Source organism: Onychomys torridus, chromosome 8 (assembly GCF_903995425.1).
Source record: "Onychomys torridus chromosome 8, mOncTor1.1, whole genome shotgun sequence".
Classification (NCBI taxonomy): Eukaryota; Metazoa; Chordata; class Mammalia; order Rodentia; family Cricetidae; genus Onychomys; species Onychomys torridus.
In genome coordinates, this window is record NC_050450.1 from 57,535,700 (window position 1) to 57,561,156 (window position 25,457).

At 49.1% G+C, this 25,457-nt stretch overlaps 2 protein-coding genes across 8 annotated transcripts; one reads left to right on the forward strand and one right to left on the reverse strand.

Moving 5' to 3' along the window:
- Positions 1 to 348: 348 nt before the first annotated feature.
- Cntrob (centrobin, centriole duplication and spindle assembly protein) lies at positions 349 to 22,812 on the reverse strand. Of its 7 annotated transcripts, none has more exons than XM_036196917.1 (19): positions 21,952 to 22,812; positions 20,912 to 20,996; positions 20,609 to 20,672; positions 19,990 to 20,146; positions 18,909 to 19,025; positions 18,518 to 18,634; positions 18,139 to 18,237; positions 15,300 to 15,536; positions 14,865 to 15,011; positions 11,457 to 11,590; positions 9,767 to 9,892; positions 9,164 to 9,326; positions 7,796 to 8,054; positions 5,194 to 5,348; positions 4,034 to 4,097; positions 2,992 to 3,162; positions 2,728 to 2,860; positions 1,003 to 1,075; positions 349 to 775 (listed from the first exon to the last, which is right to left on the reverse strand). In XM_036196917.1, the coding sequence occupies exons 1-19, from the start codon at positions 22,222 to 22,224 to the stop codon at positions 653 to 655; spliced, it is 2,697 nt and encodes an 898-aa protein (XP_036052810.1). In that variant the 5' UTR covers positions 22,225 to 22,812; the 3' UTR covers positions 349 to 652. The 7 variants fall into 7 exon arrangements, with proteins under 7 accessions (XP_036052810.1, XP_036052808.1, XP_036052807.1 ...); XM_036196915.1 differs by having other exon boundaries at positions 20,609 to 20,690; XM_036196914.1 differs by having other exon boundaries at positions 20,609 to 20,693.
- A 344-nt stretch (positions 22,813 to 23,156) lies between these two features.
- On the forward strand, positions 23,157 to 24,966 carry Trappc1 (trafficking protein particle complex 1). The gene is made up of 5 exons (XM_036196815.1): positions 23,157 to 23,261; positions 23,353 to 23,451; positions 23,589 to 23,659; positions 24,021 to 24,159; positions 24,623 to 24,966. Exons 2-5 carry the CDS (start codon positions 23,353 to 23,355, stop codon positions 24,749 to 24,751), a joined length of 438 nt encoding a protein of 145 aa, XP_036052708.1. The 5' UTR covers positions 23,157 to 23,261; the 3' UTR covers positions 24,752 to 24,966.
- Positions 24,967 to 25,457: the final 491 nt, after the last annotated feature.

Genomic DNA, 25,457 nt, shown 5'->3' on the forward strand with positions numbered 1-25,457 from the left:
CACCACTGCTCAGATTATTTACATGTTTTAGAGCCCAAACATGTCTATTGGCTGCACAGGGCCTGTCGATCTGAATCCCTAGTGCCACCCACGAGAATCATATGATCTTAGAAAGCAGAAATGCCAACCATGTTGGCACATGCTTGTAACCCCAACATGTATGTAGCAGGGGACCTATAAGTTTGCCAGTAGCCTGGGCTGCACAGAGAAAAACCTGGTCTCAAAAATGGAAAAAAATAAAATTTCACTCTAAAACGTTTTAAAAGAGAACTTTCTCCCCAGCATCAAAAGTTTTTCTCCAACATTTACACAATAATTTATTCTTTTATTAAAAGTTTGGAAGTTATCACTAAATACATACATACTTACTTTAGAAAATACAAAATGTATAAAAAAGAAGTCACTCATAATTCTGCTCCTGATCAGTTAACTACTGCAAGCATACACTGAGCCTCAGCCCACACATACTTCTAGTCACACACCAGCCTCAAAGAAATACGATATTCTTTAAAGATACTCAAAAAAAGAATACTCAAGCAGTATTCTTAAAGGTTTCTTTACACAGTAGCTTCCTACAACTCCTCCATTTCCCCACTTCCTCTGATTCAGACAGAGAGTAGAGGGAGCAGAACAAGGCAAGGCGAAGGGCGGCTCATCTCCAGATGCCTCCTCTACTCCTCATGCTGCTGGGGCCGGGATGCCCACTCTTCTTCCGTGCAGGCTTTTCAGTCTTAGGGGCTGAAGCAAGGCGTCGAGGGACGGCCTGGGAGGGGATCTGAGAATTGAGGGGAAAGCCATCATCATATACCCTCACTTCCCAACCCCACAGAGAAAGCGCCCAGTGTGAAGTGGCCCCGACCAGTGAGCACAAGGGAAGGAAGTGTGTGTGCTAGAAAGTGGGGGGCCAGGTGGGGTACCGGGGCCAGCCAGGGAGTGTGGAGTGCTGAGGGACCAGTAGACAAGAGGCCTGCTCTCCCCTGGTCCCTGCTGATTTTCCCTCACCTCTTTCCGGGAGATCTCACCCAAGCGGGAGTCTGTGTTTCTTCTGGGGACAAGCTCCCCTTGGCTGTCAGTCCTGCCACACAGATCAAGGGTGTGAGCGAAGATGTGGGGGGTAACCCCCAATTCCACACAGATCTGTACACAAACTGAAATGCTCGCCATTTCCTCTCTTAAGAGTGTGAGTCTGGGAGAGGCTCAGATGGGAGAGGACTCATCCTACGAACGGGAGGCCAGAGCCTCAATATCTAGCTTACAAAGAGAACTGAGACGAGAACGGAGCTGGAGACTGTTGGAGGAGACTCAATGTAAGCTAACGAGTCACTCTGGACCCCAGTTTCTTAAACTGTGGTACAACTGGAAACCAGAAAAGGTTTCTGAACAAGGCACAACCAAATATTAACTCAAAATCAAGCCCAAAATGAGTGCAAGGTGTTTCTGTATGGTGTACTATGGGACTCCACTGCAGCCTTGGTTCCGAACACACAGCACCCAAGTTTTACACTTCGTCTACCATTACCACACATGACCACTGCCTGAAACACCTCGGCTCTGACTGCTGCACATTGTGAATCGCAGTGTGCTTACTGTCCATAGGAAGTTTTCTGCTCTCATAGGAACAACAGTTTAATTATAGAAAATAAGGACTGTGTTTGGGCATGGGTGCATCTGGGTGCATCCAGGTGTACATGCACGCGTGAGCATGCCTGTGGAGGCAGAGGACAGACAGCCTTCAGGGTTGCTACTCAGGAGCTGTCCACCTTAGTCTTTTTTGTCTTTTTGAAACAGGGTCTCACTGTGTGGCTGGCCTCAAACTCACAGAGATCCACCTGCCTCAACATCCCAAGTGCTGGGATTAAAGGTGTGGGCCACTCTCTGGCTAATTTCATTTTTTGAGGGAGGGTCTTTTATTGGTCTAAGGCTCAATGATTTGGCCTAGCTGGCTGCAGGCCAGTGAGCCCCAGGGTATTTCAAGTGTGTGCTACCATGCCTGGTTTTTCTGTGAGTTCAGGTTCACTCTTGGCTTGTCACTGAATCGCAAGCACTTTCCCACAGGAGCTCTCTCCACCCTGTCAATCCTCATCAAGTATCGAATTAGCATGTCTCCGGGTGGTAGTCACAGGGTTGCTTTGAAATTGTTTGAGTTCATGACTTAAGTTTCATTACAAAAAAAAAAAATCAAGGCAAGCATGTTCACACATGTCCCTTCAATCCCAGCACTTGGAAGGCAGAGAGAGGCAGGTCGGTCTCCGAGTTTGATGCTAGCCTTACCTATACAGTGAGTCCCAGGCCAGCCAGGGCTGCAGAGTGAGACACTGTCTCAAAAATAGATAATAAACAAACAAATAATAAATAAACAAATAAGCAAATTTCCTTATGGTTTACTATGAATAAATGTTTGGTTTGTTTTATTAAAAAAGTTCCCAGGTAAAAAGGGCCACAGGTGGAAAACGTTTTAGAAGCCCTTCACTAAATAAGCAAAACTCCTGGGATTCTGAGTTTTGAGCTTCTGGGGAGAGAGGAAAGAAAGCTGAGGTACAGGGACATGGGTAAGAGTTTAAGGAGAAAATCAGTAGACATTTCTGCCAAGAGATGGGAAAATTGTGACTCCACATTTCATCCCTCATTCCTCTGTGTGTCCCCCACACCCAGTGGATATACTAGGCCTGACCATCTCCTAATCCAAATTCCTCCTTTGGCTCCTCCTCTTCCCTCCCAGGCTCATACCCGCCATGTTCCAGCCTCTTCAGGTACAGCAGCAGGTCCTCGGCAGGCAGAGCGCCCCAACCCCGAGCCTGGTACAGCCGTAGCAGCTCAGACACCTCCATCAGCTGCCTTGGGGAGCTGAGCCTATCTGTGCCTGAGAGATAAGCTGACACCATTACTCAAGGGCTCCTCTCCCGGCGTTCATCCCATTTCCCTAGGAACAGTCCAAAGAAAAGAGTCCCGAGAATTTCCTTTTCTTTCCCTGGCAAACCCTGGCCTGCTTACCTCTCTCTGGGGAGCCAGTGCTGAGACCACTGCCTTGTAAATGGGATGAGGGAAGCTCGTGGACCCTGAAAAGACTAGACGCCATGGCCAAGGGAACTTTGGTTTTGTGGACAGGAGGTGGGAGGCGTGGCACCTGAGGTGTTTCCTCCCAAGATGAGACAGCCCGAGAACCTAGCAGCAGGAGAGATGTAATAGTGAACATGGGATAAGCCTGGGCACAGCTCGGCTCACAGACAGCAGCTCCGAGGCCCTAGGTTCAATCTCCAGCACAAATAAAACTGGGCATGGTGGCACACACCTGTACTCTCAGGACCTGGGAAGTAAAGGCAGAGTGATCAGGTCACCTCTGACTATGTGAGATCAGGTCTCAGAAAGAAAAATGACAATCCTTTCCCTCAATAAAAATGTTCTATGTCCTGGGTACTATGTAATAAAAAAATAGTAAGTAAGTATGATATTCCAGTGATCACAATGTACTATAGCATAACTGTCTGGGCATTTAAATGAGTACTTTTAAGTTTAACTATATTAATTTAGCTGTTATTAATACATTATAAAGTACCAGAAGGAACTGTTTCTAACACTACCAGGTAAAATTATATATATATATATTTTTGTATATATATAAAAATTAATTTAGAAATGGAATCCAAATTTAAGCCAGGCACTGTGACTCACTCCTGGAGACCCAGTATTTGGGAGACCAAGAAAGGCCACCTGCTGAGTTCAACCTGATGTACATACACAGCAAAGTTGAGGCCAGTCTGGACTACAGAATGAGATCCTGCTACAGAAAACATACAAACAACAACAACAACACAAGAAACAGAATCCAAATTCACATAAATGTACATAAAACCTCTCTACAGAAAACTACTGTGACCTCGTTTCTAATTCAGATTTGTTTTATATGTGAAGACAGGTAAGTCTTTAGCAGTTAATGGAGCAGAGTCGAGTCCTACCCCACGCTCCTACTTCATCCTAGATTGCCAACCCCCCTCTTCTCGGCCCAGCCCCAATCCTCTTCAGAGTTGGGACTCACCAGACTTAGGGGCCAACAGGTCGGCAGGGGGGTTTTCATTGCTCTGAGGTGCTGTCTCCAGCAGCTGGGGAAAGAAGACAGGAGGCTCCCCTAGAAAACTGTAGAAAGAAACCTGGGGTCTGAGGGAACAGAGGTGACTGAGGCAGGGTCAACGGCCTCAGTCCCGGGAGAGTTATGGACTAAGAGTGACATAAACTAACAGCTGGGAGAAACAACTGCTCCTGAGGAGGCAGGAGGGGCTGAGAGACAGCTCAGTGACAGAGTGCATACTGAGCAAGCACAGGGACGGACCTGAGTTCAATTCCCAACATCGGCATAAACGCCAGCACAAGTGGGAAAGGGTGGTACAGGCCTTCAACCCCAGCACTGGGAGGCAGGGGGATCACTGTGAGTTTGAGGCTGGCCTGATCTACACAGGAAGTCACACATCTTCAACCCCAGTGCTGGGAGGCAGGGGGATCGCTGTGAGTTTGAGGCTGGCCTGATCTACACAGGAAGTCACAGGCCAGCCAGGGTTACATAGTAAGGTCCTGTCATTTTTTTTTTCCCCTAGTTTTTCTGAGACAGAGTTTCTCTGTGTAACAGCCATGGCTGGCTGTCCTGGAATTCACTTTGTAGACCAGGCTGGCCTTGTACTCACAGAGATCCACCTGCCTCTGTCTTCCAAGTACTGGGATTAAACCACCATGCCAGGTTGAGACCATCTTTTAAAAAAAAAATCCAGGTGCGGTGTGGGGTGGGGCCACTTTGCACTCAGCACTTAGGAGGAAGGGGACAGGGAGACAGGTGAGTCCTGGGGGCTTGCTGGCCAGTCACTCCAGCCAATGAGTAAACTCTAAGTTCAGTCAGAGACACTGTCTCAAAAAAATAGGGTTGGGATCTACAGAATAAAACTGCTAACACCGACTTCTGGCTCACACACTTCATGAGCACGCACACAGACACACACACACACACACACACACACACACACACACGCCACATACAGGCACACATACCTACACACAAAGGCAAGGAAGCCAGTCGGGCACAGTGACAAGCCTGTGAACCCACACTTGGGAGGCTGAGGCAGGAGGAACAAGTGTTGGGATCAGATCCTAATTGAGAGCAAATGAGTCGGTAGATAAGAAAAATGGAGTTCTTGGTAGAATCTCTCTTACCTGCTGCAAAAAATTCTTAAGGCCTTCGAGCTGAGAAGCAGGTGGCAGCCCTGGTTTTAGGGGGCCATCACCATCAGACCCAGGGTCTTCCTCAGGAAATGGTCGTTCTGGTCTATGGTCAGCAGTGAAGGTCTCCAGTTCAGAGAAGGGTCCATCTGTAAAAGGAGACAGGTACCTTGTACGTATGTGTTGTATGGAAGAAGTCTCTCCATAAATGAACCCACCAAACGCTCCCAAAGGAAAGGCACCGGTAAACAGAAGAGTTGGGGCTGGAGAGATGGCTCAGTAGTAAGAGCACTTATTGTTTTTTCCAGGGGACCCAAGTTCAACTCTTAGCACCCATACGGCAGCTCCCAACGGGCTGTAATTCCAGTTTCAGGGGATCTAACACCCTCTTCTGGGCCCCACAGGCGCTGCATACATGTGGTCCAGAGACATATAGACAGGCAAAACACCCATACACATATTTTTTTAATCTTAAAACAAATAAATGTAGGAAGGCCACCACAGCTAGGAGGAGATGACACTAGAGCAAGAAGCTGGAGAGGGAGGAAGGGAAGCTGTCTGGAGATCAGACAGCTGAATTTTAAGACAGACTGCAGACAGAAGCAGAAAGTTGTGTCACTTACACTCCACACAGGTTTACCATCAACTCCTTAAAGACACATTCGTCACAGGGACGGGGAGGTAGCCAACAGAGACTGCTTGAAACACTGGCCTTGATCCCAGCACCACAGACTGGGTGTGACAGCACACTCCTATGGTCTCAGCATTGGAGAATCAGAGTTCAAGGTCATATGTGGATATGACAGTGAATCCAAGGCAAACCCCACCTCCTTTTTTTGGTGGGCTTGCAAGATGGCTCAGCCAATAAAGGCACTTGCTGCCAAGCCTGATGACCTGAGTTTGATTCCTGGAACCCACATGATATAAAGAACAGATCAACTCCCGTAGCTCCACATAAATACCATGGTATGCATGTGCCTACACATATACAGATGCAGGTAAGTAATGTAAAAAGAAAAATTACTGTTTGTGTGTGCAAACGCAGAGAAGGACTGCCTTGCTCCCTTTGGACAGAGTCTCTCACTGAACCTGGGGCTACAAGCCCCAGTGGTCTGCGACCCTGCTGAGTGACAATGGGGCCCATGGGCCCATAGGGAGTGGCACTATTAGGAAGTACGGCCCTGTTGGAGGAAGTGAGTCACTGGGGTTGGGCTTTAAGGTCTCAGATGCTCAAGCCAGGCCCAGTGTCTCATTCTCATTCTCTTCCTACCTCAAAGGCCTGGACTGGATTGTAGTTCATTCCAGGTATAGTCAAACTGGCAACTGAGAAGAGCCATAGAAGAGCCATCCATCACAACCCCCCCCCCCCCCCGCCTTGTCAAAAGCTGCGGTTATCAGTGATGTCACCACTCTGCTTTCTCATGGATGCTAAGGTCTGGACTCAGGCCCCAGGGCTCACACAGCAAGCTCTTACACCAGCCAGGCCAACTCTTTCCTCTCTGTGTGCTGGGGACTGAACCTAGCACCTCGGATGAGAGGCAAGCAAGCTGCCACTGAGCTACAGCTCCAGACATGGCCTTGAACTCTTTACCCTCCTGCCTCCACCTTCCAAGTGCTGGGACTACAGGTATGAGTCACTACTTCTAGATCTACTCTTTTTTTTTTTTTCCTCTTCCCTTTTTTGATAGGGTTTCATCTATGCCAGGCTGGCTTCATTCACTGTGTATTTATAGCTAGTTTAGTGGTTAAGAGCATTCGCTGCTCTTCAATAGGACCTGGGTTCAGTTCCCAGGATTAGCGTGATGGCTTCCAACCATCTGTAACTCCAGATTCAGGGGATCAGATGCCCTCTTCTGGTCTCCACAGGTACTAGGCATGCATATGGTGCATATATATTCATATAGGCAAAACACTCATACACATAAAATAATAAAAATAATCCTAAAACCACCTTACTATATAGCTGAGGATGGCCTTGAACTTCTGACCTTTTTGTCTCCACCTAGTGAGTACTAGTATATGCCACCAGGTCATTTATGCAGTGCTGAGGGTTGAACCCAGGGCTTCACGCATGCTAGGCAAGCAATCCATTGACAACTAGGCTACAAACCTCAGCACAGTCTCCACTCTAAATTCACACTAGACTGAGATGTTTGAACTACAAAGAAAGTCAACCATCAACAGATAAGTACCACCCATCACTTGGAGTCTTTAAACTGGACCTAAGGAACTATTAAGTGTCAAGAGCCTAGGCTAGAGTCAGTGTCATGACTGGTCAAGGCCACAAATAAGCCAAGGTCATAAGGAACAGGAACCACTAGTGTGAGAGAGTGACAGGGAATGGTAGTCTTTTACAGAGAGAAGCAAGGGTGTAGAGCCAGACAGTCAGGAGAAGGGCATTCCTAGAGAGAGGTAACACTGCCACTGTTCCTGACGTCACCCGCTTTGGACTCCAGTTCTCAGTAAGTCCATGTACTTCTATGTGTCCTCTTCCCTTTCCTGAATGAGTTTCATGATCGGTAAGACATCAGAAGGAAGCTAGGTAAGGAAGCCGTTCATGCACATAAGGGAACCCCAGTGGCTTCTGGCCGGTTACCTGAGGGTGGAGCCACGTCAGGTTTGGGCTCCAGGGACTGGAAGGAGTTCTGGTTCTGGAAAGGGGGTCCCAGCAGGAGGCTAAGATCTGGGGAGGTGCTACAGAGAACGGAAGGTGCTCCAGGCAGGTCATCCCTCACTTCTCGGCTTTGCTGCAACACAGGCTTCAGGGCCACAGCCACTGGAGGCACTGCCCAGATCCTCCTGTCCCCCTTCTCTGGCTCCAGAGGCCCGGGGCTAGAGGGCTCAGCAGGAGGAGCCTGGCCAGGAGAGAGAAAGCAAGCAAGCTCACAGCCCCATGGGCTCAAACACAAGTCTTAGTACAGGCATTTGAATATGATTACAAGCTACCGGAATTCCCTTCAAGGAGACTGGGTGGCACCGAATTTCCATCAAAGTTAAAACTGATTATTTTCCATATTACAATTCTACTTCCAGAAATTTTATAGATAACTTATACAATTACATGTATTTTAGTATTTCTTGTAACACTATAGATATAAAATATAGAAAACCATTTCCGTAGCCAGGAATAAGCACTTGATCACATCCAAAGTTATACAGCCATAGGCAGAGGGTGGCATCTAGGGGAGAGGGTTGAGGGAGGAGGAGAGATGTTCAAGACCCCAGCTCACGGCTGCCTCTGGGGAAGGGACCTGGACATGGAGAGCTGGGTCCTGGGACAGGATGGAGGTTACTTTTTACTGTACACTTTTTATTTCAGAGCTTAGACTTTCTTGTTTGCTTTGACCACATACATGTTACTAACTAGCCAATATCACATGTGACATTCTAGCCAATAATCACACCGTAAACAAAAGGAGGAGAAGCCAACAGAAGAAAGACTTAGAAGAAGGGTCCCTGCTTTAGTGGAGGGCAGGACTCAGCAACAACGCGTGCGTGCGTGCATGTGTCTCACACTTGACTGTAGTTCTTTGTTGTTGTTGCTAGTTTTTTTTTTTTATTTGTTTTGTTTTGCTTTTGCTTTGAGACAGGGCCTCACGTAGCCCAGGCTTATCCTGAATTCACTTTAAAGTTGAGGATAACTTTGAGTGTCTAACCTTCTGCCTCCACAAGCAATCATGCCCAGCTATTTTTTTTACATGGGTTTTGGGGATGAAATCAGATCCTCATGCTTATAAAGCCCTTACTGATAGTTATCTCCCTAGCCTTAGCAACAACTTACTGTCGTAATTAATTCAGCCATTAGTCCACCAGACTGATATCACATACTCATTCATTCATTCATTCATGACTTAGTACTGGAATCACAGCGCTATGCCCAATGGGCAGGGGCCAGTATGGTGAGCTATGGCCATGGAAAACGGTTTATTTCGGCAGAACAGCTGTTCTCTGGGGCAATGCCTACCTGGAGGTTGGGAGGCAGGAGTGTGGCGCTGAGCAGCTGGCTGACCTCGTCCCAGTGGGCCTGCAGCATGGCCTGGAGCTTTTCTACCAGCTCCACCCGCTGCTCCTCCAGCTGCTGGGTGCCACTCTTCAGGTCCCGCACTCGAGCGTGCTCCCTTGCCAGTCTGAAGAAAAGAGAGCAGCTGAGGAGCTGGCTCAGGTGGGAACCTGTCTGCTTGCTGCAGAAGCCAGAGGCCCAGAGTTAGGACCCCCACATAAGGGCCGGGTGTGGCAGCACACGTGGGGCTCCAGTGTGGGCAATCCCTAGAGACCCAGGGATCAATGGCTAGACAGTCCAGCCAAACTGGTGAGTTCCAAGTTCAGTGTCTCAAAACTAAGGTGAAGGAGACATCTGATTGACCTCTGGCCCACACTCACCCAAAGGAACAAATCCATACTCCCCCATACACACATTAAAGAGGGGACTTAGGGAGTTTAAAGGAACAGAGGCTGAGAAGTTATGAAGGACTGAGATACACTGGATGAGGCCCGATCTTCTGAGAGGCCGCTCTTTGCCATCCCCAGTCCGGGCTCTTCCCACTGAAAGAGGAACCCAGGCCAGTACCTGAGCTCGTAGTCCTGAAGCACCTGCTGCTGCCGCTCCTCCAGGTCAGCCATTTCCACCTTGAACTGAGCCAGCTGGGTGGCCAGTTCCTGCTGGTGCTGCCCACTGAGTTCCTGCAGCTGCTTCCTAGAAGACCCAGGTGAGAGAGAGAGGCAGACTATAGACAGGAGATACCACCAGGGGGCTGGAGAGGTGGCTCAGTGTTTAAGAGTGTGCCACGTGCTGCTCTTGCAGAGGACCTGAGTTCGGTTCCTAGCACCCACATTGGGCAGCTAACAACTGCTTGTAACTCCAGTTCCATGGATCCCACTCCCTGTCTGGCCTCCACAGGCGTCTGTACTCATCTCACATACCTAAACACACATGCGTCTACATGCAATTAAAAATAAAGTCTTTTTTTTTTTTTTTTTTGGTTTTTTCGAGACAGGGTTTCTCTGTAGCTTTGGAGGGTGTCCTGGAACTCACTTTGTAGACCAGGCTGGCCTCCAACTCACAGAGATCCACATGCCTCTGCCTCCCGAGTGCTGGGATTACAGGTGTGCGCCACCACTGCCCGGCCCAATAAAGTCATTTTTAAACAAAAAGATGTGGTCAGTAAGAGAAAGACAGACTGTGTGTAGGTAAGGGACGATGTGGGGAGCCAGACCAACCCAAGACTTTCTCAAGAGGCCCAGGAAAAGGACAAAGGGAGTTTAGTTCTGTGTCCTTGTCCCGAAGTGGGCTTGGTGAGGCCAGTCTAGGGCTGGAGCCAGTGTCTCCTCAGAGAGTCAAGGTTGTAGTTTCTGGAGACCTGACTTTTCCCCCTGAGCTGTGGTTATCAATCCCTAGGCAGCTGTGTCTGAGCAATCCTGTGTTCTTTGCCAATATTGTCTGACTTAACTCAATGCTGACCTTGGTCACACCACTCCCCCCACAAATAGTATATAAGATATTGTACTTTTTTGTGTGTGTGAGACAGGCTTTCTCTGTGATCTTGGAACTTGCTCTGTAGCCCAGGCTGGCCTCAAACTCAGAGATCTGCCTGCCTCTGCCTCCTGAGTGCTGGGATTAAAGGCGTGCGCCACCACCGCCGCCACCACCACCCAGTGATGCTGTATTTCTTAAACTTGAGACAGAAACTCACTACCTAGCCAAGACTCATCTCAAACTTGCAATCCTCCTGCCTCAGCCACCCAAGATGGGATTCACAGGACTGTAATCCATGTCCAGTTGAAAATGACACAATGGGCCAGGCGGTGGTGGCAAACGCCTTTAAGCCCAGCACTCAGGAGGCAGAGACAAGCAGATTTCTGTGAGTTCAAGGCCAGTCTGGTCTACAGAGTGAGACCCTGTCTCAAAAAAGAAAAAGAAAAAACACAAACAGGAAAAAAAAAAAAAGAAGCCTTCCAGAAAACATGGATGAGGGATGGGGTGAGAGAAGGCTGGGATAGGGAGGAGGCTCCTCACAGACAGCAGCTGTGAAGAAACTTAGCACAGCATGGTCCTGCCCCTTCAGTGCTGGCTGAAGGCTACGCCTTATGGGGGAGAAATCTCGGGGGCCTCTCCATGGCACTTCCCCGAACTCTCCCAGGAGGGACTCAGATGGTCGCGGATGGGGCTCACACTGGAAGAGGGGGGAGGCGTGAGCACATGGGCTAGAAGCTAATTACACTTGCAGCTGCCAGAGAAAGGCTTTCTGTGAGCCCAGTACCTGTGGTGGTCCCTCAGGGAGGCGGCCTGCCGCAGGCTGCTCTCTTGAGCTTCGGCCAGGCGCTCGGTCACCCGCTGCTCCAGCTGTACAGCCAGCTCAGACTCCATCTGGATCCGCTGGCTCTCGTACCGGGCCTGGAGTGAAGGAAGAGGGGACTGACTGCAGCCCAATTCTGTGCGAGCTCAGTCTTCTAAGTGGTGGGAAATGTAACAAGACCACGTTAAGGATGAAGAACAAGAAGTTTGCCTCAGAGAGCAACACGGGTTCCCTTTGTTTAGTGAACTGTGAGACACATCATGAATGCACACAAATGTAAAAATGGCTTTGGACAGAAAAAATAAGATTATTAACCTAAGGAAATGTAGAGCAATCTGCATTATGTGTCTGAGATAACACATGGATTACCTCTACCTGAAGCCAGGAGGTAGGCATTCAGTCAGTCAGTCACCTACAACTGCCATTTCCATTCCCCCCCTCACACTCCCCTCCTTCACAGGCATCTATCTGATGGCTACTTCACTTGCAAAGAGCTCAGTTCCAGTCCCACAGTGGCTCTCTCTCCATTCATGTCTCTCTCTTTTTTTTTTTTTTTGGTTTTTTTCTGAGACAGGGTTTCTCTGTAGCTTCGCACCTTCCCTGGCCTCAAAATCACAGAGATCCGCCTGCCCCTGCCTCCCGAGTGCTGGGATTAAAGGTATGCACCACCACCACCCTCATTTATGTCTTTTATGATGTCACTGCAACTCCTGACTGACCCGAGGGCCAAAGCTCTGTCTAGAGGATTTTCTCTGCAGGGCCTCTCTGTTCTCATTCTGAGTTTTGGCTGACGGCTCTGCCTCCAACTGCCCTTCAGTCCCACCCTCCCTTCTCTTTTCGACTGTCTGTGACATTCCAGCCAGATTATTCTAAGTGTATATAATAAGCTTTTCCCTCCAGGCACGGTTTTACTACATTTCTTAATTCCCAAATCTTTCATTTAACCTGAACTTTTTTCCAAGTTTTTAAGCCCATATACTCAAGCCAGGTATGGTGGCTCATGCCTCAACTCCAGCACTTGGTATCTGAGGCAGTAGGCTGAGGCAGCCAACCTCCACAAATCAAGACCTTGTCTACAAAAATAAAACAAAAATCCCCACGTACCCCCGAACTTCCTAGCTGCTTCTGTGCACACTAGACTTCCCGCGCCAGTGCACCTCTCCCTGCCGCAGCGCCTGAGCTGTGGCCCCCGAGGGCCACTCTTGTCTCCGCTTGTTGACTGCCTCTGACCGGTCTCTTCATTCTACTTTTTAATTTGCCCTCAGAAACGCATGACTGGCCCTTAGCACCCATTGTACACATTAAAAGAGGCCCACGATGGTCAGAACAGAGTCCTCCCAGTCAGGGCTCCTCAAATCAGGTTTCCCCATGATCGAAACACAGTTCTCTCCACTGATCCAGGGATCAGCAAACTCAATTAGTCCCCAAACTGCTGGCTTTTGGTTTATTTTTGTTTGGTTTTTCGAGACAGGGTTTCTCTGTGTAGTTTTTTGGATGCCTTTCCTGGATCTCACTCTGTAGCCCAGGCTGGCCTCGAACTCACAGAGATCCGCCTGTCTCTGCCTCCGAGTGCTGGGATTAAAGGCGTGCACCACTGCCGCTTGGCTTCTGCCTGCTTCTGGTAATGAAGTCCGACCAGGCATAGCCATCCCCACCTATTTACGTACTATCCAGTTACTTGGTGTTATAACAGTAGAGTAGTTACAACTGGGAGCACACTACCCAGAGTCAAAATATTTACTCCCTGGTCCTTGGCAGGTTTACCAAGCCCCACTTTAGTAGAGGTCAGAGTCTAACTACTGTGAAGTTAAGGATTCAATGCACTAGTTAGACAAACAGTTGTTTTTGATTGCATATGGATTTCGTCTGCACGTGTGTCTGGGCACCATGTTGGTGCCTGGTCCAGAGGCCAGAAAAGGGCATTGGATCCCTTAGAACTAGAGTTAAACATGGCTGTCAGCTGCCAGGTGGGTGCTGGAAAGTGAACCTGGGTCCCTTGGAAAAGCAGCCAAGCCGTCTCTCTAGCCTCAGAAAGGAGTTTTGGCTGTTGTTTTAACCAGTGCTGGGGATTGAACCCAGGGCCTCACACATGCTGAGTAGGTGCTCTACCACTGAGCTATATCCTAGTCTACATTTTACATCTGGAGACAGGATTTCACTAAGTTAGCTAAGCCATCCTTGAATTCACATTCACACTGCAACCCAGGCTGGGCTAGAACTTGAGATCTTCCTGCCTCAGCCTTCCAAGTAGCTGAAATTACTGAAACATGTTTTTCATTCGAATTGTATCTGACAGTGTTTGGTACTACTGTGTGCCAGGTTCTGGGCTGTTTCAGGAATTCCCCAACGCTGAGGTGTTAGAAGTTACTAAAGCAGTGACAATTGGATCCATTAGACGCTCCAGCAGATACAAATACTGGCACACAACCCTGATAACCTGGGTTCAATCCCAAAAACTCAAGAGGAAGGAAAAAGCTGTTCTCTGACCTCTACACACGTGTCTGGTACATATTCACACATATACACATCCATACACACACATACATATATACCACATGTATAACAATAAGTAAAATTTTTAAACGATAAATGAAGTGAGGGCTAGAGAGATAGTTCAGCAGTCTAGGGGATCAAGGGTCAATTCCCAGCACCCACACAGCAGCTCACAGCTGTCTATAACTCCAGTTCCAGGGCTTCTAACATCCTCACACAGAAATACATGCAGGGAAAACACCAACGAACATAAAATAAAAATAAATGTAAGATAAATAACAGCTGGGCAGTGGTGGTGCACGCCTTTAATTCCAGTACCCGGGAGGCAGAGCCAGGCAGATCTCTGTGAGTTCGAGGCCAGCCTGGGCTACCAAGTGAGCTCCAGAAAAGGCGCAAAGCTACACAGAGAAACCTGTCTCGAAAAACAAAAAACAAAAAACAAACAAACAAAAAAGGATAAATAACAATACAAAGCAGACCATTACCAATTGGAGTCAGGTCTCACAGAAGCTTTCAACTGCTCAGTCATTGAACGTAGTGAATGGGTCTCAGTCAGTGCACTCGGTGAGTGGGTTCCTACTGTCTCTTTAAGAGCAGTGTAAGGGGAGGCTGAGGTCGGGATGTACTTCATGAGAACAGTATAAGGTATCTCAGATTTAAACTAGTGTAGTCTAAAAGTAACAGTAAGCCAAACCACATTGTGGGAAACTGTCCTTCTGTGAGGAATAGGGGAGTTTAAGACAGAATAGTACCAAATTAAACAGTGGGAAGTCCCAAATACCTGAGATGGGCAAGTTTCCCTCAATTCCCAGAAGTCACTGTATGTGCTCAGACCTGCTCTCTCAAGCACAGACGACCCCTAAGAACCTCACTGCTCACCTGGACCAAGCTCATCTCCAACTGCAGTGCGTCTCTCTCTCTCCGGACTGTGTCCAGCTCCCCTTGCAGCCGCCGCACCTCAGACTGCAGCAGTACCAGCTGCTGCTGGGCTTCCCGGGCTGCCTGGGCCTCCCTCTGGCTGGTCCCCTAAGAAGAATATCCGCTCTCAGGGCGTGCCTCACCTCCTAAGTCCTGGTCACTGATTCCAAGTCACACTCCATCTCTGCCTCCTCCCACTCGCCCTGTTTCCTCTTTAACGTCCCTCTCTGGCCTGCCATGTATCTGTCGCCCCCAGACCTTCACACCGGTTCCCAACTCCTGACTTCCAGGTATAAATTCATCCTGCTCCATCCTTGTTCCCCAGTAACCTCCAGATTCTGACCTCATCCTGTCAGTAACTCGTTCCCAACCTACGTTTCCATTTCCCAACTCTACCTTCTCTCTTTCCAGCTGAGCCTGGCTTTCCTCTCGCAGAGCCTGAAGGCGGTCCTTCAGCTGGTGCTCCTGCTGGGTCCAGGCCTGCCTTTCTTCCTCTAGAGCAACTTGAAGGGCCTCCAGCTTGCGGCGCTCATTGAGCTGCCCAGCCCTAGCCTCATCCCGCTCTTGCTGGAGGGCCCGGCCCTGCTGCTGCTCCACTTCCAACCTCAGAGTCAGCGCTTGCCTCTCTTCTTCCTAAAGCCCCAGGAGAAAGCCGACTTCTTTAGTACGCCCTCCAGAGACCGGCAACCTGGCAAACCACCGAAACTGTGTGAGCGCAGAAAATCCTGTCACTGAAAACACGGCAGCTGACTAGCTCAAAGGCTATAATGCAGTGGGTAAGAACTCCACCCCACTGCTCCACAGAGGGAATGCACGCCTGGTACTGTGAACCCAGCGGAAGCCCAAGGCTTGACGGTTATAAGTCCTGGGGATGGGGGTTGGAGAGATGGCTTAGTGGCTAAGAGCATCGGCCGCTCTTCCAGAGGATCCAGGTTCAGTCACCAGGATCCACTCGGTGGCTCACAACTGTCTTTAACTCCAATTCCAGGAGTTCTGAAGCCTTCTCCTGGCCTCTGTGAGTACCAGGCATGCAATGATACACAGGCATACCTGCAGACAAAACAACCATACACATAAAATAAAAATTTAAAATTCATGTTTAAACACGTATGTTTGTGGTGCCCTCAACCTTGGCCAGAGAGGGTTCATTCTGCTATGGGCAGCACTCAATTTGGAAACGCAGGACTGGTGAGTATTGCAAATCAGTGACTACTGAGTGCGGGGCTCTGAATGGGGCATCTACATCTATGTCAACCCTTCCCAAGGCTCAGGAATGTCATGCAGGGGACAGGGAGGAGTGCCGTGAGATGTCGAGCATGACAGGACAATTGTACTCAAGAACAGCAGCTGTGGTGACCTGCATGAGATCTGTGTGTGATCAAGCCAACAAGATCAGTCATCAGCTGAAAAGATTGCACCAACTGGACTAAGTGGGTCACCCCAAAGAAAAGGAGACACATGAAGGCCCTCTGGGGGAGTGGAAGGATTTGGGGTCTATTTATCAAGACACATTGTTTAAATTACAAGATTAGTAAAGAATAAATAAAAGACATTCTACTTTAAAAGCAGATATACCTTGCCTCCTTGCCAAGTGAGGATGCCACAAGAAGTTACCTGCCTGCAAGCCAGAAACAACCCACCCAGCACACTGCTCCTGGCTGGTAGCCTTCTGAACTTGACTTACATAATAGCCCTGCAGTGCGATGCTTCTTCACACTAAGAGACTGAGTACCCTAACACAGGCTGTGGAAGGGAGCTGGAAGACCTCATGGTGCTTTAAAGGAAATACAAGGTCAAATGAAGACGTAACATACTGAGGGCTGTGGATGTGGGATAAAAACACCCTGCTTCTTATCAAACCTTCAATACAATTTTAATTTTTTTTAAGACAGAGGCTTTTTTTTTGAGCTGAGGATCGAACCCAGGGCCTTGCACTTGCTAGGCAAGCACTCTACCACTGAGCTAAATCCCCAACCCTAAGACAGAGTCTTATATAGCTCTGGCTGTCCTGAAACTATGTAGACTAGGCTGACCTTGAACCCACAGAGATCTGCTTGCCTCTGCCTCGAAAGTACTGTGCCTGGCTGATAATTTTTTAAATAAAAATAATAAGCATATGAAACTTTCCCAGAGTTAGGTAGATCTGGATTCAAATCTCAGCCTGAATCCTATTTTTCATATTTGTTTCTTATGTGGTTTCTGAGTCAGAGTCTGGCTCTATAGTCCAGGCTGAGTTTGAACTCATGATTCTCTTGCTTCCCAGATGTTGTGATTACAGGGGTATGCCACCATGCCCAGTATTCTGCGTGTCTTAGACACGCATCATTATCTGTAAAAGGAAGATAATCACATTGTTTGCCTTATGAGGTTGAAAGTAAAAGCAGTGTATATAAAGCATTTAGCAGGTCTGGTACCTAGCAAGTACTTAACAAACAGCTATCACCATCATCATCCAAAAAAAAAAAAAAAAATTCCAGCCTACTCAGGAGCTGGTCATGTGGCTCCACCACGTGGAGACACTGTCAGATGGAGTTAAGACCACAAATATCAAATGCATGTAGCAAGTATGTGTCATGAAAGCAACAAGTTCCAAGCCTGGCTACTAACTCACGTAGGTATCCGCGTAACAATCACTTCAGCTCTAGGAATCCCGAATGAGTTCCATCCTACACTGCTTTGTTGAATCAAAACCTCTAGGGATAAGAGACTGAGGGTGTAGCTCAATGGGAGAACTCTTGTCTAGACATGTAAGGCTCTAAGATTCTAGGGTGCTCTAGCTTTTACAAGTAGGGGAAGGGTTCTAAGAAAAATGTGTGTGTGTGTGTGTGTGTGTGTGTGTGTGTGTGTGTGTTTGGAGACAGAGTCTCATTATGTAGTAGTTCTGGCTGGCCTGGAATTCTCTATATAGACCAGGCTGGCCTCAGACTCACAGAGATCCACCTGCCTCTGTCTACCTCCAGAGTGCTGAGATTAAAGGCGTGCACCACCATACCCAGCTTCTCAGATACGTTTAAGGATAATTCAAGGATATAATTTTCAGCCTCAAATTGACCTGGCAGCAGGCTGCTTCCGGTAGACTAACAGATATTAGCAGAACTAACATTCTAAGGATGCAATTGAGGAGCACCGCCCTAGTATCCCTCAAATTAGACGCTCTTCTAGATCATCCCGACAACCCTCAGGTCTCTAGACACGATTAACTATTGCACTGCAATCACCCGGCCCGCCTTCTTACCAGTGCCTCTCTTTCCTTCTGCTGTAGCCTGGTACTCTCCTGCTCACGATTTAGGGCTTCCATGGCCTCAGAAAGGCTTTGTTCCAGGCGGGTTACTGTCTTTCGTGAGAGAAAACAGAACGGTGAACATGGGGGATATGCCTCCACTTCAGGAATAATAAGCAATGTCAACTTGAAGCCTCAGTGTTAACTAACTGACCTACGGCACCAGAGAAGACAGTGTGGGGGAGGGAGAACTGGGAAGCCGCCACTCATAAATCAGACAGCAGAAGTAGGAACAGTAGAGGAAAGGGGGGTGGGCTAAGAACAGCAGCTACAAGCTGCAGGCCAGTCTTTTGGGAACCCTAATACCAAAGCCCTTTCTTCCCTAGACACCCACCTCCTGCTGCTTGCTTCTGGTGAGCTCTGCTGCCTGGCGTTCCTCTTGAAGTCCACGCAGCACCTCTGTCCGCTCGGCCTCATGACGATTCCAGCCCTCTACCACTCGTGCCAGGGTCTCAAGAAAGGCAAGTAAAATGGAATTTCAAAATTGCCTTTTGCCCTCTTTTCTACAAGTCATCAGCCACATGCTTCTCCAGTCAGAAAAGCCGCCCACCACGTCCTCCTGTTAGCCACACGCAGTGGGTGAGCAAGGTATGATGGTTCATGTCTGTAATCTCAGCACTTGGGAGGCTGAGGCAGGAAGGCCACCAAAAGCTCAAGGGAAGACTATATAATGAGATCCTATCACCTCCTCATTTACCCTCCACCGATGCTTGCTACCCCGTCACCTTATCTAGTTGTTCGATCATGATATCTTTCTTGCGGTCAGCAGCCACAGCCACAGCTAGCTGCTGTTGCAACTCCAGCACCCGAGTCTGCAGGCTCTGAATGTGGCGCTCACAATGCTGGAAGGAAACAAGAGGCTTGGAGATGCTGCTCATCCTTTTTTTTTGCTTTTTTTTGCTTTTTTTTGAGCTGAGGATCAAACCCAGGGCCTTGCACTTGAGCGCTCTACCACTGAGCTAAATCCCCAACCTGCTGTTCATTGTTATTCAGAACACAGCACCAGACAGTTCAGCATCCTTAAGGAGAAATGAGCTAGAGACAGGAAGCTTGGGTCCCCAAAACAGAACCGTTTGAAAAGAAAGAATCAGGAATTCTGGAGCAGGAACCTTAAGACCCAAGACTGCTAAACGCTTTTTTCTACTAGCTCAGGAGATGGTTGTTAGCTTCCAAGCTCTTCCCGTCCCTATTTCCCATAAACCATTTGGCAGAGGTACAGCAGAGCAGCCTACACTGTAAAGTGTGGGACGTTACTCCTGCTCTAAAGAGCACACTCATCTCAAAGCAGAAAGCCTTCATTCATGGCCCAGCATTTAAAACGATGGGAAGAGCTCCAAAGTTGACAACCAGTGATTCTGCCGTTCTTCATTCTCGTTCATCTCTGTCCCCCCAGACATTAAGGCTGACAGACATGGAAGAAAAGTTCATCATATCACCCATAGCCCTAGAGGTCTGTGCAAGCCGATGAAGTTCTTGTCCATTCAACAAACACGGGATGATTTTTCTGTGTTAGGTGTATTCTAGACCTCAGCCAGTGCTGAATAAGACACAATACTGAACTTTGAAGAGCTTGGATTTTAGGGGGAAGAACAAAGAAGATGTGTATCCATGATAAGCTGATGGGGGATCTCATGATTCTCTGCAGGGAAGGTGGTACACATTACACACACATCACTGAGGGCCTTTCTGAAGACATCCTAGGGCACAGACCCAGCCTTCAGCCTTATAAATCTCAGCCCCACTTTTCCACCCAAGGCTCCTAATTCCTAACCTTGCCACTTTCAGAAGAAACCCTTTGCCTCTCACCTTGCGGCGGGTAAGTTCTGAGTCCAGTGCATCTCTCAGGCCCTGAAAATCTGGGGGGTTGGTGGGGGGCCCTGGCCGAAGGCTGGTATATCGAGGAAACAAGTCTTCCAGTGCCTGGGCTGAACTGGATGGAGACAGGTCTTGCAGAGGTCGCGTGCTAAGCAAACCAGACAGAGAACGTCAAAACTAGGAAAACCTTTGAGCCCCACTGATCCTACGGTGATATTTTATACATCAGAAAACCAAGACTAGCATGGGCAAGAGACTTGCCCAAAGTCAGAAAGCTAAAGCTAAGGAGAGACGTCGAGAGCACAGAGGCCTGGGATTGATCCCTGACATTCCTTCCTCCATATCACAGCCCCTAAAATGAGGTCTAATAACAGCAGAAACAATCATATTTTCAAGGGGAAGAGGGGCTAAGGACAGAGAGAGCCAAGACCTGGACAGCCACTGCCCAGGATCCAGAGGAAGAGACAGAAAAAGATGGAAACTCATGGCAAGCTTCTGAGATCCCTCAGAAGTACTAAGCAGTGACAGGGGACAGTGACAGGGGACGAGGGAGGGGAACAGAATGGGCCACAGGAACTCCCTCCCAGGAGCACCTCCGAGGAGCACTCACTTGAGCAAGGTCGCTGTGCTGTCGCTGTCAAAGGAGTCCCCTTCCTGTCTCTCGGAGCCAGGTCCTGGAACGAGGGGATCCCCTGCTTGCAGTCCGAGAGACCCCAAAGTAAGGATCAAGTAGGAACAGGAACAGAGGCCATTTGAAGAAAAGTGGGCCTCTACTCCCCAAACCTCTTCCCAGAGAATGGGTGCTTTCTCTTCTCAAGTCTCGACTCAGAGGTCTACATCCTTGCTTCCCGTCTCCTGTCCTGTCCTTACACCTCAGCTTTCCTCTAGAGCGCTAAGGAAGGGGCCGACTTACGATAGGCAGTATCACGTGAGGTATGGAGCATGGTCTGGAGCTGACCCCGAACACTTTCCATCTCAAAGATATGTTTAGACCCATCCTGGGGGGCGGGGGGAGCAGACAAAAACCAAAACCACAGAAGTCAAAAACCAAAACCACAGAAGTCACATTTAACCTGTATGATCTATAGTCTACATACTGTCTAGGTAGAATTTTCAAATAGGCATTAGAAAACTGAGCAAAGCAGCTAGGCCCAACAAAAAAGACCTTAATCTTGAACCCAAAACCCAAATGTTTACAGAAGCCAGAAAGGAGAGTGAGTGAATAAAACAGCAGGTATAAAACAAGGCTGAGGGGGACTGCTGTCAACTGCAGAGCAAATGCCCATCTGCAGCCTGGTGCTGCCTACCTATTGGATTCCACACTCTGGAAGACCAGACAAGTCTGCAGAGTAGTGGGACCTTTTTCCATTAGGACAACTCCCTTCTCTAGAACATGCATTGTTTTTGTTTATTTCGAGACAGGGTTTCTCCATGTAGTTTTGGTGCCTGTCCTGGAACTCAATCTGTAGACCAGATCTAGCCTCGAACTCACAGAGATCTGCCTGGCTCTGCCTCCAGAGTGCTGGGATCAAAGGTGTGCGCACACCACCGCCGCCAGGCTTAGAACATGCATTTTTAATGACTTGTGTGCCACAAAATCAAAGTTTTGAGCTGAAAGGACCTTTACACAATTTGCCTCTTGTCTTCAGTTGCTCTGACTTGAGTCCAAGAAACCTAATCCCTTCTTCCAGGTAACCAACCTATTCTACAGTGCAGACGTCTGTCTGACCATGCAAAAACAAAACCCTAGGAACCATCACAATTCTCCAAATGATGTTCTTCCATGCCATTCCCTCACACACATCTTCTATGGGACGAAAGCATCAAAACCTGTGCACTTAAGAGATAATTTAAATCTGATAATAGATTCAAGCTGCAGCGAAGCTAACCCGAAAGCCCACGAGCCTAATGCTTTCTAATACCCAAAAGGTCTCCAAGACACACCTCTCTCACCTTTTTCTTCAAGTTGTTCTCCAGTCCAACTGACAAGCTTCGGCTCAGTTCTTGAGCCAAGCTGTCTAAGCCCTCATTAGGAGGTGAGGAGGTGGAAGTCAAATACAGCTGGGCTCGGGCTGTCGCCTCCGCCTGACGGCTGAGATGCAAAGAGGTATAGAGCTGGGAGGTGACCTCCGAGGACACCTGGTTCAACCCAGGAGGCTCTGATGAGTCGCTCAGGAGGTCCTCTGAGCGGAGAGGTGAACTGGGGCTGGTAGCTGCTGTAGCCATGTGCAGGGAAGAGACAAGCGGACACAGCAGAAGACTGGGAACTCCTGGCTGAACGTGTGGATAAGTTCACCGAGAAAGGAAGATTTGTAAGAAGGGAGGAAGAAGGCTGGATCCTCAGTAAATAAGGATATCAGGGCTTTCTGCTTAGAGGAGTATCCACTCGCTCCAGGGGCCATGGGGAGGGAGACATTCCTTCTCCTGGAAACCGCGTAAAGCGGATTTCGAGGTAATGGACAGAAGACCTGCAGAGCAACCGGACCGCTAACGTTCTTTCCGAACTGGAGGGCTGGAGGCGGTAGATCAGCTTCGGCACCGGCTAACTGGATAACTTTTTTTTTTTTTTTCACACTCAAAACTTGCAAACAAATCCCAAACCAAAGCGGGCCCGATGTCTGTCCCGCAACTGGTGTTAGTGCAGAAATAGGTTAAGACTTCATTGCCACAAGCCACGCTCCCGCCCCTACTTCACCGGTGCCACCCAGAGTCGACTCCCCCGGATCTCCTCTCCAACCCTTCCCGGTAAGAAGGCCACAGGGGTCCGCAAGAATTCTTGCCTGCTTCACCCCAAGAACTCTCTAAAGGCCCTAGAAAGCATGCCCCCCGCCCCCCCCCCCGCCCCCGCCCGGGATCCTCTACCGCGACCACCGGGCTCCGAGCATGTCGGCCCCTAGTTTGCCAGGAGGAAGAGGACTGTCCCCTTCCCCATAACCTCGACAGAGAAAACCAAACACCAGCCCTTCCCAGCGCGGCACCCCGCTCTCAAAACCGTTGGCAACCTCCCGCCCACCGCCTGCAGCCCCGCCTCCCACGAATTACGTCACCCTCCCGCGAGGCCACGCTCCCCACACGCTCCTCCCCCGGCTTCAGAGTCCTAGGCGCGCATGCGTACGGCATCGGCGAGCACCGATTGGCTGCGGGAGAGAGGTGGAGTCTGGTGAGACTATCGGGGCGGGGTTAATGCTCCGCTGGTGCGCCTTGCGACCCAGCTGCGCTTGGAAACCGGAAGTAGCTTGTCACCCTCACTCGCAGCAATTCCGGTGAGTCCGGAGGTGGGGTTCCCACCTAACTGAAGAACCCGGTTCCATAGAGTCAGGTGCATGCCAGTGAGCGAGGCTCTTTATCTTGCAGATGACTGTCCACAATCTGTACCTATTTGACCGGAATGGAGTGTGTCTCCACTACAGCGAGTGGCACCGCAAGAAGCAAGCGGGGATCCCTAAGGAAGAGGTGATCGGAGAGTCCCGGCACACCCCCAAATGCACATAGACTCATCCCAGTCCCTCTTCTCCAAATCCCGCTTCCTTCCCACTCCCATTCTCTCTCCTTCCATAGCCGAGACCTAACTCTACACCCTCTCCCTGCAGGAGTACAAGCTGATGTATGGGATGCTCTTCTCCATTCGTTCCTTCGTCAGCAAGATGTCCCCGCTAGACATGTACGGTCGTGTTAGGGGGGGTGTTGAAGGGAGGACTAGCTAGCCTTGGGAATAGTAGATATTGTTTTGGAATGGAAGTGGCATGTGGCCCCTGAGAGGGGAGGCTGATAGTAGCGAGAGAAAGGTTGAATCTGGAACAGGAGCCCTGAAGCTGGCAGGAGCGGCTGCAGGGAGACTCTGAGAGTAGGACTCTGAGAGCAGCAGCGACTAAGTGGAGGGGTGGAGATGATGGTAGGTGTTTTTACTCAATGAGGCCGCTACAGACCATCTGTTTATATAATAGGAAGGAGTTGATCTTGAGGGGATCACAAATATTTCTTTGGGAGTGATTCCGCTCCTGTTTCAATACCTACTTCTGCAGGAAGGATGGCTTTCTGTCTTTCCAAACTAGCCGGTACAAACTCCATTACTACGAGACGCCCACTGGAATCAAGGTTGTCATGAATACTGACTTGGGCGTGGGACCTATCCGAGATGTGCTACACCACATCTACAGTGCGGTCAGTGTCAGCCGGAAACCCTTCTCCCAGAGCCCTAGGAGACCCTCACATTTTCTGCCCTAATCCTTTTGTATTATATCTCTGTTAGGGCTCAGTTTTCTCTAGTTTTCTTCAGGTCCTTCAACAGTAATAGCTATTCCTAAGGGAGAGGTTGAGTGCTTTTAATGATTTAATTTTAATTATATGTATTACGTAGAGGAGGTTTATGCATGTGAGCACAGGTGTCTGTGGAGGGCAGAAGAGGGTGACAGATCCTCTGCAGCTGGAATTACAGGCAGTTGTGAGCCATTTAACTTGGGTGCTGGGCGCTGACTGTCGTCTGCAAAAGCAGTATGCTTTCTTAACTGCTAAGCCATCTCTCCAGCCCCCCTCTGTGTATTCTTACATCCCTGAGGTTATACTAGGCTTGAGGTTGAAAATGAGAAGTGTCCCACATCTGGCTCACACACCCTCCTCTCCACAGCTGTATGTTGAGTTGGTCGTGAAGAATCCTCTGTGCCCACTGGGACAGACTGTGCAGAGTGAGCTCTTTCGCTCCCGGCTAGACTCCTATGTCCGATCTTTGCCCTTCTTCTCTGCCCGAGCTGGCTGAAACATCTACCTCACCCCTCAGAAGAATCTGTGACTGTCTGGACCCCTGTGACTTGTGGCACCACCGTGAACCTCCCTGTCTCCCCCAAGAGCTTCAACCTGAAGGCCCGCCACCCACTGCCTCAAGTCATCAGAACGAAGCCCAAAGGAGTCTTTGACAATTTTATCCCCTGCTTGACTCTATGAGGAACACAGAATAAACTCTTTGTCACCTTCTGCTGCCTGAGTGTGAGTTTCTGTGGCCCCTCCCATTGTGACTCATAAAGATGAGAACTAGTGTAGCCACACATCCCTGAAGCCCAGAAAGAGGTTTTTCCAGCAGATTTCTCCGATCTTTTACTGCTCACATCTCATCAGTTGGATAATTCTTTACTACGTTTTAGTATTTTAGCAGCAACCTTTGCTACCACTCGCTAGATGTAGTACATACATCCAGCCTCACCTCTAGTTGTGACAATCAGTGTCTCTAAATCTTGTTTTCTGGGGCACACAAAAAAAAAAAAAAAAAGCCCCTCTCGACTGCACATCACTGACCGGGAGGACAATTGACATACTTGAAGCACAAAAAGTAGAACCACGTTCCTAAAGCGGGACGTCCTGACCCAGGCGCTCTGTTTGAGCCGGGGAGTCTTCCGCAGGCGGAGCTTATGCAGATAAAGCAGCGTGTTCGCTGGGAGGCAGGCGGGTCCATGCAGATGAAGGGGCGG